The sequence below is a fragment of the Amia ocellicauda genome, chromosome 18 (genome assembly GCF_036373705.1).
Source record: "Amia ocellicauda isolate fAmiCal2 chromosome 18, fAmiCal2.hap1, whole genome shotgun sequence".
Classification (NCBI taxonomy): domain Eukaryota; kingdom Metazoa; phylum Chordata; class Actinopteri; order Amiiformes; family Amiidae; genus Amia; species Amia ocellicauda.
Window position 1 is genome coordinate 18973415 of NC_089867.1, and position 12006 is coordinate 18985420.

General features: G+C 43.7%; 1 protein-coding gene across 4 annotated transcripts in view; it reads right to left on the reverse strand.

Annotated features, from left to right (window-relative positions):
- Positions 1–26: 26 nt before the first annotated feature.
- The window catches only part of mtor (mechanistic target of rapamycin kinase), a 96211-nt gene continuing 84231 nt past the window's right edge, over positions 27–12006 (reverse strand). For 2 of the 4 annotated variants that reach the window (XM_066691522.1, XM_066691521.1), the window contains exons 38-58: positions 10607–10724; positions 9991–10188; positions 9439–9539; positions 8583–8679; positions 8029–8127; positions 7798–7920; positions 7167–7349; positions 6655–6789; positions 5923–6097; positions 5047–5182; positions 4391–4538; positions 3851–3973; positions 3621–3703; positions 3441–3513; positions 3136–3210; positions 2557–2692; positions 2068–2133; positions 1825–1905; positions 1258–1338; positions 759–864; positions 27–288 (exon numbers count right to left, since the gene is read on the reverse strand). In XM_066691522.1, coding sequence (XP_066547619.1) covers positions 273–288; positions 759–864; positions 1258–1338; positions 1825–1905; positions 2068–2133; positions 2557–2692; positions 3136–3210; positions 3441–3513; positions 3621–3703; positions 3851–3973; positions 4391–4538; positions 5047–5182; positions 5923–6097; positions 6655–6789; positions 7167–7349; positions 7798–7920; positions 8029–8127; positions 8583–8679; positions 9439–9539; positions 9991–10188; positions 10607–10724 — 2353 coding nt within the window. In that variant the 3' untranslated portion in view covers positions 27–272. Of the gene's footprint in view, positions 289–758; positions 865–1257; positions 1339–1824; positions 1906–2067; positions 2134–2556; positions 2693–3135; positions 3211–3440; positions 3514–3620; positions 3704–3850; positions 3974–4390; positions 4539–5013; positions 5183–5922; positions 6098–6654; positions 6790–7166; positions 7350–7797; positions 7921–8028; positions 8128–8582; positions 8680–9438; positions 9540–9990; positions 10189–10606; positions 10725–12006 lie in introns of all 4 variants that reach the window. The other 2 variants (XM_066691520.1, XM_066691519.1) reach the window with 1 other exon arrangement.

Consider the following 12006-nt stretch of genomic DNA (forward strand, 5'->3'; position numbering starts at 1 on the left):
AAGGAACACACAAATTAAGACCAAAGTCAGTTTTTTGTTCTTTTATTTGTGAAAGAAAACTTACAGTACATTTGAACAGACCATTATTCACTTAAAACTTCTATTTTCACGTGTTCTGTAAAACAGATCTCTTTTTAGTTTGACTTCAACTACTTTTAGTTCAGTGCCACAAACAGCTGTTCCTGTCTAGTCCTGTCATCGACATGGCTTCTGTAGAAAGTGTTAGCAAGTGGTGACGATGAAGCAAACAGGTGCAGATTCTATGAACTTCACTACCAAAATGGACACCTAAAGAGAAATGAAAAAGCAAAACTTTTAGTGGTACAAATGTGAAAAACGAAACAAAAAAACAATACTGTTTTAATGTGAATTTAAAGTCACCGTTTTCATGAAGGTAAGTTCGAGTAATTGGGCTTTTAAAGTACCAATGTTATGTTCATGTAAAATGCTTAGATAAAATGTTGATTATTACCTGCCTCAAGCTTGTTCTAAATGGTTTGCATAAGATTGGCATTTTAAAAATTGTGATTTTGAGGAGAAAGTAAATAACTTTCATATGAAAATATTCCACACACCAACCCATACCGTTTCAATCAGAGGTAGAGATTCCAGAGATTGTGGAAATGCTTGACTAAAAGATCTGTGAACCACAGTCCACAACAGTGCAAATGGAAACGGAGAGAGAGCGGTTAACTGACATTCTCCCTCTGGCTTCGGATTCTCAGCTGGCGTTTCCTGAGCTCACAGACTGTACTCACCAGCCAATGTAGCACTGGCACAGGTTCTCATGTGACGTGGCCTGCTTGATGAGAAGCTCCACTTGAGTCGGGACGTCCAAAGTCTCGTCGTGAGAGAAATCCCGTCCTGAGAGAGGACAACAACAAGGAGGGGCATGTTGAGAACAGCCAGCAGCCCCACTCTGGACAGCAAAATCCAATCATGTCTGAATAAAACCACAATAATCCCTATATCACTTTATCATGCCTGGTTGGGCCATTCGGTGATATTGGTGGTTTTTAAATTGTATTCAATTTTTTGTACCATCTCTTGAATCACCATATTATTTCCCACGCAATGACATATACCACAGGATGTAGGGTAACATTAAGTGTCCCATAACACATATTTTGTCCTCTATATAACCTTTAACCCCTTGATCTGATCAATCTAAAAAGGTTTGCGGTTTAGACTCAAAGCATAAAAACACAACTTTGATTTCATGTCAGTGTGTAAATCTGTACAGATATGCTGCCTCACCAGTCAGTTTGTCTCGCACTCTGTTGATGATTTGGATAGCTTTCTTGTTCAAGGCTTCAGGCTGCACTAGGCCATCTCCAACTATGAAAGAGAAAACGCACAGAACTTAGATTCATCTCAAATATAGATTACAATACTTACTATGCTGTTTGTGTAGCAATTCAATAGAGTTTCAAAAAGGGTACATGCTTTTCAATCATATAAACCAGGTGCTTTTTCTGACTTCTGGAAATGTCACTCAGTTGAAGGAAGGTCCATTATCATATGTTACTACTCAACAATTCAATTTAACGAGACAGAAGGTGGACACTCTTTTAGAGCAGATGTAACACAGACAAAAACAGAATATAAAATGTTTGTTGACAGATAATTACTTTCTCTGATGTAGAGGTTGTTTGATTTATGTGTTTAAACCTACAAATAATTGAAAAAGGACAAGTAAGAAATCATATTGCACCTCCTGAGGGATATTTTGATATGTTTTCAGTGGACTGTGACCAAATGTATTACAATGTAACCAAGAAAAAGGCATGCTTGTGTGGCAGCTGTCACTTCGTGTTCACTCACTGAAGGAGTGAATAGATTCAGGCACAGTGGTTCCTGGCTTCTTGTGAGTGGTCTCGCCAAGCTCAATACCCTCCAAGGCTTCTACAAAGGAGAGAAAAACACAGAAAATATTGATTTTCAAGTATTTTACACTTAACAACACAGAAGACTATCAATAGGTGCAAAATAAAAAAGTCAGGTACTCCCTACCCACACCACCACCCCTAGGTGCCACAGTCCCACCTCACTGCTCCAGTTACTCACCTACAGACTGCCCTGCAGTGTAGGAGTCCGTTCTGGTCCTGGATCGTTTATTCCCTTTAGTGTTGGCTATGGACAGTGATGGAGAGCAAGCAGTGGGTTCAAATGGGAAGTTGTGGAGCAGCACAATGTACAAACATAGACACATAAATCACGACTATGCCTGACAATAGAACTGATATTTTCAGGCTACCACTTTGCTTTTATTAAAAGATGCACTTTTTCTACACCAATAGCTTCATCACTTTCCAGAGCTTATACTTGCACATATGACATGCATGCCCAACTGAGGCCTAGACCAAATAAAACTTTTGCCCTGCCTTCAAATCACTGTCATTTATTGTCAAAAGACAATATCATCATTTAAAAACGTGTTCAGGCACAATTTTATCATTTTGCGATTGCTGCAGTAGGTCAGAGGTTTGATTCGGTCCAGGCCTGTTTTGAAGTGTGAATCTCCGGCCTGAGTGGGAGTGCTTTAGTCTGGCTTACTGTCCATCAGCCTCCAGTTTAACAGCGGGTCATAGACGAAGGCCTCCAGCACAGCCATGACACTGTCCCTGTGCTCCCGCAGAACCTCCATCACCGTGTGACACGTGATCCTGTAGTTACCGTCCAGGCCTGTCACCTGACCAAAAAAAGAACACCACCCACCCCAGGAAATCAGCAAAACACAGTAAGACAAGCACAGTACACAGCAACTGCCACAGGCACTCATTTGTCATTAGAACTTGGATAATCTGTGTTTGGAGTAACACTTTCCAATAAATGCAGATGCTTTTGTTATGAATTATTGTTATTAGTATTTTTAATTGATCAAATCTGTCACATTTTCAGTCTGAAGCTGGATTGTCCCCACTGCAGTATTTAACAGGTACAATACAAAAATGAAATTATACACAGTTTGTGTAAAATCAATCTGAAGCAGTCGCTGATGCGTGTCCTGAGGTTTTCCCATCTTTACAGGACATGCTTAGTATGGTTCAATGACAGAAACCTATCCTGACGGTATTCCTATTAACAACTGCAGGGAATACACGTTATTCTGAGAGCTTTTTTGTTGTTGTTCACCTCCATAGCGTTTGTCAGCATCCTCGTCAGCCTGAAGGGAATCTTCTCTGGAAACTTCTCTCTGGTCATGGCAACCTGTAAGACAGATCTGGTGTCAGAGAAAGGAGGGTCCGGCTTTCCCTCTCCCGCTGCAGCTGCCTGCCCCTCACACCCTGTCCGGCACACCATGTCTTTCTGTGCCAACACTGCATTCTTCCTTAAGCCCACTCTCTGGCCTCAAGTGCTAGTTACATAACTGTAGGATGTAACGGTCTAACCAGAAACTGTTAAAAAAATAAAATCAACAAACACATGAGCCAACCCACCTCAAAACAGTCGCCAAAGTCAATGTGCAGGATCTTCCCGCTCAGTCTGTCTAACATCAAGTTGGAAGGATGCCTGTGGATTATGTTTAGGGAATGTGAGTATTAACTCTGAAATGGTGTTCGGGAAGACAACAACTGCCACTGACATTCAGGCAGCCACTCTCAACTCTGCAACTCTACCTGTCACCAAGTCCCAGGATGTAGCCCACCATGGACATCACAGCCAGGGACCGCGTGTAATTGGTCCGTCTGTCAAACCACACCTGCAGAAATCAATGAAGGGAGCATTTAGAGGTAAATTTACTTTTTGGAAGTGAAACTCAAAGCTGGCAATACAACATGGGTGATGCAGTCATTGTGTGTGTGTGTGTGTGTGTGTGTGTGTATCAGTGTGAGGATGGCGGGCTGACCTCAGAGCTGGGGCTCTTGAGCCAGAGCAGCTTGGCCAGGTCGTCCCCGGCCGTGTTGTTGACAGCGTGCTCAAACACCTCCACCTTCTCCATCAGTGTCAGGTGGTCGTAGTCCGGGGCCATCTGCCGAGACAAGAGACAACATCTGTGCCGCCTCCAGATTATCCTCCTTCATGAGGCGAGGCTGTTTGATGCACCGCCCAGTACTAAACACAGCATCACCCACCTTCAGCGCGTTCCCCTGACATATGGCACAGGTAACTGCTCAGATTGCCAGTGCGGCACACAGGCAAGAACACGATCCAGTTATTGGAAAAAGGATTAGCATATATGTTTTGTTTCTTTTCAGCAAACAACCTGCAGAAAAGCTCTTTCAAAAGGATTCAGTTTTTTTCTTCCTTCTGTAGTGTGATTAACATAACATTAAACTCCGCCCGATGCACCTGCTTCTAAAAGACTGATGTTCTAGTGAAGACCCTGTTTTGAGTGTGGATGGAGCCCTTTCTCTCTGCCTCACTCTCTCCCTCTCTCTATGCCTACCCTTAACATGATGCGGTGTTCGATGTTGAGCAGAATCTTCTTCTTCTCCCTGTAGTCTCGGATGAGGGCGTGCAGCGTGTCGCAGTGCGGCACCCAGCCGATCAACCCCGAGTTCGTGGACAAAGGAATGACTGCATAGCGCTGGATGCTGCAAAACACAATGTTGGTGTATAAATATTGTTTTTTAAATCTGAACTCAGCAATAAATATGGATTGTTTTATCATTTCAGTGTATACCTGTTGTATTGATATTTGTTTTAAACTATCAACATACAGGCAAGCAAGTCTCTTTAGGTGGGTGAAGGGTGTGTGCACAATACAGTACTGTTTTCGTGGTTATGATAATCCACTGGTAAACTAATAATTTTGAAATGTAAAAAGTGTGTGAAATTAATGTGAGGATCAGCCCAAGTAAATTACTAAAATTGACATTGAACAATTTTTTTTTTTGTTTAATTTTTGATTTTGCACAGAAAAAAAAAAATCAAAGATCAAAATCCAGTGAGAGAAAGCAGGTAATGAAACCATTATATTTTCACATCCAGACACATTGTGGGTATTGCTTATTTCTTTATAAAGTGCACGGACAAGGTGACAGGCTCTCCTGCTCGAATCCCACTTACGCCCAGCAGAATGTCCCGTAGTAGGTGACCCACCTCAGGTTCTTGCGGAGGGACGCAGGGTCATTGGCCAGTAGGGTGTTGACCAATCCGAACAGCTGCATCACCCTCTCATCCTGACGCAGGTCCTCATGCCCCTTGAGCAGAAACATGAACTCGTGCCCGTTGCTCCCTATGGACCGCCCAGAAAAAAAGAGTGCCCTGATTATTTTGGCATGTTTGACATGTGCGCTGTTAGCCTGACAAGACATCTGTTTATCAGGGAGGGAGCTGTAACTAACTGTACAGCACAAGCCTCTAGAGTAATCTAAAGTAAAATAGTTTTAAGTATATATTACACCAGAAATAACCCCTCCAGTCTGTGCCTTTTTAGGGTAGCCAGAACAAGAGAAAGTAAAATTAAACGACAGGGTTTTCAATTTGCAATAAACCAGTGTAACAATTCTGTTCCCTGTGTCCTATTTAAGTGTAAGTGACTGGAACTCTTCAGGAGAGGGGGCCTAAGGAAGTGTGAAGTTTCTCTCATAAAGAGAAGACAACAGTTTGGATGTAGGCCTACAGGCCCGGCTGCCAGTAGAGTGTCTGGGTGTCTGGTCAGGAAGTCTTCATCAGACAGTGGGAGACAGAGAGACAGTACAGATGTATCTCGCCTGCACGAGGCCATAACTAGGGAGGCATAAAAGCTATTTAAGAACACTGCCTTTCATTCCTGGATGAACCTCAATATTACCTCAGAAAGAGCCCTTGCCAAAGACATCTTGTGCTATGGAGCACAGCATGTGAATATGGCTTTCTTGTAAAACGTTTTGATATCACCCTGTTCCCTTGTAAATGCTGAAATGGTATCCCTCAGCAATGGCAACTATGATGCAAAAGTGCTTTATTGTTTTATGTAGTATGTGGATCCCTTACCCATGATTGTTAGTTTTCGGGGTCTCTGTTTGGAGGTGATGACTTGGAGAGAAGGCGCGATGGACTGAATGCGTATGATAGGCTGATTGGGGTCGTACGTCCCAGGTACAGCCAATTCCAGGTCGCGACACATCAGTAGCTTGGGAGAGACGTACTGCAGCTCTAATGATGTCAACTGAGGACAAAAACAAAAACATGTCAAAAGTAATTTCCCTATTTTTTTTCCACACGGTGTAACAGTCTTGTTTTCCTTGGCCCACAAAGATAAAACAATTGCACAAGTCAAGAGATGAGAGATATGCTACACCTGAAAATACAGGCCCTGGAAGCACACCCTGATCGAGTCATGGAAACAGGTATGTGTTTATGTTCATACTGGATGACCTGAAGGAGTTTGGACCCAGATCATGGATTTTTTTTTAGTACTTTTCTCCAGGAGGATTAAAAGCAACAGCAACATTAACAAGGATTTTCAAAGCTCAGTACTCCAGGATACTGCTTATTCCATCAGTGATTGAAAGGTAATGTAAAAGTCAGTATTGATACCAGTGCTGTAGATTTTGAGGGCCAGTTCAAGAGTTTCTTAACTGTAAGGGGTTTGACAGAACTAGAACCTAATAACGTATTGTGAAATCTCAATTTCTCTGCATCACTTTTCAAAGACATGTCCTCAATGACACAAAACTGTAGGTGTGGGTCTAGAAAGATGAAATATCTGGGTGTTCCTCTCACCTGGGGCAGCTGCTTGGAGATCCTCCTGAAGACATGGTAGTAGAGGTCCCAGGCCTGTGTCAGATCCTTCACATTCCCTGACCGCATGTACTTCCTGCACCAGTCTTGGGCCTCCATCAAGTCACGGCCATATGCCTGGAGGACAAGGCCACAGTTTAGTGCCAGCCAGTGGAACCCCCACACTAACCACGCAGCACTGCACAATCAGGCCTGCTCTCCTTCGTGCGCTCTGTTTACTCTACTGTCTCATGCGCTATACGGAACGATAAAAAACTCATGCTGTAGAGGCAAGGTGGGTCGGGAATCATGGCTTCTTAATACTGGGCTGACGACCAGCAGGGAAAGGAAAACAAAAGATGGCTTTAAGTACATAATGATAAGAAAAAAATAAAAGAAAGGAAAAATATGTAAATAAGAAATCTAATATTATAAGAAAGAAAGAATAAATACCCATGATTTATGATATATCTGATGGAAATGCATAAGGGACAACTATACGAGCGCAGGCACACCTGGTTGAATGAAGTCTCCTTCAGCGTCTGTGGTCCTCTCTCCATCATTGCGTGCAGCGGCTCCAGCACAGCAAACATGCCCTTCACGTTCCTCTCCCCGAAGTACAGCCGCGACGCCTCCTCCAGCCCCTCATGCCACATCTCGTGCCACAGGATGGCCACCCGAATCAGCTCCTCGCTCACCTGCACGTATGAGTGTGCATGTGTATGTGGGTGTGGGGGGGGAGAACGAGGGAGAGGAACATGCTTTAACAGGGGGCTCAACAGGAAAAGAAAGTATGCAAAATAAATAGTTATTGAATAAATGAAGTGAGGAGCTCCCGCTGCATGGTACAATTAAAAATAATGAGCTTGTACCCTTTCTGCAGTCCCCGCCTTTTTCAAAACCTGCTTCACAGTTGTGCAGTTTGTGAATGTCAAGCAATGCTGTGCAGGCCAAGTTAAGCCAATTACCGCATATGTGGCCACTAGATATCCCAAACAAAGCAAGGAGAACTTAATTTGATGGCACACATTTCCTGAGAACATTTTTATCTAGAGCAGTAACACATTTGTTGACATATGGCTGCACTAGCGATCGGCAGCATGTCGCGGCTGCTGGAATGATGCGGGTGGGCGGGCCGGCTCGTACCATGATGGCCTGTTGCACCAGCGTGTTGCAGTGCTCACACATGTTCTTCAGGATCTTGTTGGCCGCATTGTGCCGGGCAGTGGTGGTCGACTTGGAGGCCACGGTCAGAGGGTAAATCAGAGCCTGGAGAAGAATGAACACAATCAGCCTTCTCTCCCACCCCACCCCCCTGCTCAACAACTCAGCTCCTTCCAGGGAGGAGCTGTCTTGGCCCCGGGGCCCTGCCCTCACCTGGGGGTGGTATCGGCCGATGTCGGTCAGCAGTTGGTGGATGAGGCGGCCCACCAGAGCACGGGGGGTGTCGATTCGGGCGATCAGCTGGGGGATCACCTGGAGGGAAAGGCAGGGGAATCTGGTCAGTGCAGAAAGCAAAGACAGCCAGCACACCATCCATGGCCCTGAGTCACTACAGGTGTCCAAGCTGTGTTGGTCAGGTGATACGAGTCTAAACGCCCACCATCGGCAAGTCTGTTAATTTGACAAGTGTAGCTACAGACTGCAGATCATCATCTCATTGTTCATTAATCTTGTAACTGTGTTTATAAATATGAATAACCCAGGGTAAAAGTGCACAATAAATACAAATAATAATACAATCTATTACATGCTTATTCTGGTCTTGTTTAATGCACATTAATCTGTGTTCATTCATGTGCTGCTACTGCACAATACAGCCCTGAATTCATGGTTACGATGATGTAATGTACTGGTAAACTAATAATTAGTAAAAAGTGAAACTCAGAGATCTTTGCTTACAGACTGTCGGGCAGACTGGTGAGGCATACCTGCAGCCAGGTGTCAATCTGAATGGTCTTGATTCCCTCCACCAGCGCCTCATTCACCTCAGGCCAGTGACCGTAGTCAAACCATAGCGTCAGGACTCTGTGAGGGACAGCACAATCGCATCAAACTGCAACTTTTTAAATATTGATACTATTTTGTCCAACAGACATACGAACAGTATCATGAAAAATAAATAAATAAAACAGGGATGATCTATATTATTAACCTTAATCTGCAAGTGTTTCGTATTGCACCTTTTATTTTGAAGATTCTCACTGCCAGTACACCAAAAGCTAATTCACATGCAGGGCAGTTGTCCTCTTTAGCCACTAGATGTCACTAGACAATCAGGTTTAATGTTGAGGTAGAGACTACTCTTGCAGACAAGAAGATGGGGAGAAAGAGTTGATTGCTGGTTGTTTTTCGAAAACTGTTTTCTGATAAGGGGTATAGTGTGACATTAACTGAGGTGACTGACGCTTAAATTGAAGCTGTGAGAGGTTGGTACTGATTCAGCAGCACTGTGAGAAGAAATTAGGGATCCTGGGTCACCTGGAGAGAGAGGAGAGAGGAGAGAGGAGAGTTCTTCGCATGACTACCTTTTCCAGCCTCACCTCTCTCTCAGGCCAGAGAACAGAAACACGGTATTTGCAGCCTGTGAGTGATGCCAGGTCACCACCACTGCACGCGTGCAGTGGACATCTTGAGAGTGACTGACATAACCTCCCCCCTGTTTGAAAACCGGATGTGAACAGTAAAAAACAGTATGGGGTCGGTGCTTGAACATCTAGCAACTATATGGTGTGAGAACCCTGCTATTGGCTCTGTAAGAGGCTTCCGTGGTCCAGCCGGGCATACCGGAGTGTGTCCTGCAGATTATTGCCACGAGACAGAGAGATGGAGCGGAAGAATCCCTGGACAGCAGGCACTGTGTACAGCAGAAGCGTCTTGGACAAGTCCTGGAGAGAGGACAGAGAAGACAGGATCCCTCAGTATTCTGCAGTTTACACATGTCACTTACTAATATGCTAGGTTTAAAATCACAGGGTAATGCTGAATATGTGACTCAAAAACTAATTTTGTCATCTAAATGACTCTTGGCACAGTTAATGATGAGTACTTCCAGAAATGTCTAGGAAAATAAATCACTTCCCTACAGGAAAATTGTGAAATATACATATAAAGAGATATTTTATAGTTTATTCACAATAAATCATATAATAAAACTTTTTTTAAATATTATTTCTCTCTTTTTGCTTTAGTCATGTCAAAATCAGACAATATTGTTACTTCTGCATTCCAAACGGAGGGACTCAATGATGAATGCTCTGAATGGGAAAACAAGACACTTTTCTCAGAACCAAGGCGGGTGTCACAGATCCCGAACTCCCCAGTCCCCCCGACCCTGACCTCGTTGACCTTCTTCTGCCCTGGCGAGGGCACAGGGCTATGCTCCGTGCTGTCTGCCTCACTGTCACTGTTGCTGGCCTCGCTGTTGGCACTAGCTCCGCTGGCATGGCGCAGTTTCTTCTTGTCATCACGGCCCTGGTTCTGGTGTTTATAGTGCAGCACGGCCTCGAAGTTCATCACGGCCCATGCATGCCAGGCCTGAGGAGACACCACAAATTGAGGAAAAAAAAAAAAAAAAAAAAAAAAAAAAAAACACACACGACTTCATTTTGTATACGTTTTTTGTCGAAAGTAAGAATGAAGAAAAAGAAAAAGGACCTTTTCAATTAAAGTGTTTTAATTACATATTTTGTGCTGTGCACCTCCTCCCTCCCCTGTGCACCTTATCTTGGGTCCTGATCCACAATTCCAAGGAAAGGCTACCCTTACTCTGGTCTCTGTACAGAACAGTGGTCTAAATGACTGATAAAGTCATTACTGCTGCCTGTGCTGTTATACAGTGACATTGTAAGGTTCCCAGGGATTCGCTGACGAGCTGCGCAGCAAAGATCAGAGCCCTCAAGTCTTTTTGTCAAGGAAACACGTCCCTCGGCACTGACGGGACGATGCGTCTCACCTTGTACCAGTTGCGGTCGTGCTCTGTGGAATGGCTGTAGTACTGCAGGACCTTGGGGATGGTGCTCTCGTTAATGCCCTGGAGACTGAGCTGCCACTCGCCCAGCTTAAGGAAACATCTGGAGGGAGGCGAGAGAAATGACAAAGCTGTCAGCCAAACCAACACTAGCCGGCAGCTACTCCGGCTCCGACTTCGTTACTCAGACCGTTTCGTTCCAGAACACTGAAATAGGCCCGCTGGTTCTCTGAGCTCTCCTGGTCTGTCTCCATTATCATCATAGATTGCGGAATATGTAAATGTTTTTGAAGATAGTCCATTGGCCACACAGATACAGGAATAAGGTAACATACGTCCATCCTTCCCCCGCCACTGCTTCTCTACACCCCTGAGTACTCTGTGCCTTTAAATTGTGTTTCTCTAGGCCTCTGTGTCTTGGTGGTTTACAGATTAGCTCACCAGAAACCTATGCAATGTCTTAATGTCCTATTGATTCATTCTATTACTGTTTATATATGTCACAAGTGAAATACGGCATACTCCTTCCCACAACCAATTAAATTATCACCACCACCACAACCATCGTCTACTAAGTCAAAAATGGATGTGTGGGACAATAATTTGCGAATGCAAACAGCCTAAAAATCAGTTAACGAGTGAAAACATCCATTACTGTAAAGGGTGTAACCACTATGAGCATGGATGAGTGTACAGCAAAGTAAATCATATTTTAATAGTGCCAATTAAGATACGTCATAGTTACTTAACTTACTGTTTGAGGATGTTCTGTGCACAACAATATGGACTATTGATAAAGGCGTTTCAAACTGCATAACGTTCTCAGCGTTTTTGTCAGATTCATCTGCAGGAAGGTGATCATTCCCGTGGGATTGGAGAGGCTCAATGTTCCTGGAGTACTTGTTATAATATTCAGGGAAATGACATTGCGAGCAGCGTAGTTTAATTCATCTTGCCAGACAGACGAATAATCACTCTGCTTAGAAATGAGTTTGGCAGGAAAATGTGGATTTAAAGCTGCCAGTTGAATAACAGCTCATAAGCCATGGCGAATCAATTATTTTTAAACAAGGAGCTATTATGCTGTACCGCAAATAGAGCACCTGATGCCTTCAAAAACATACAGCAGGGTTCTGTTTGATTGACAGGCAAGTGATAAAAATACAATTTCTCAGGCAATAAACAATCAGGAGAGGTCATGAAGTTTAGGTGAGTTAGGAAGCACGAAAATGAAGAGAGAGACCATGAGATGGTAGAAGCTTAAAATTCTAATTGAAAAGAGGAGTGAAATCAGGAGTAAAAAGTGCCTGAAATAAAAACAAATAACTCATACTCTTCTTAACCTCAAACATGAACACATTTTTCACTTTCAAATTTCTGTTGAA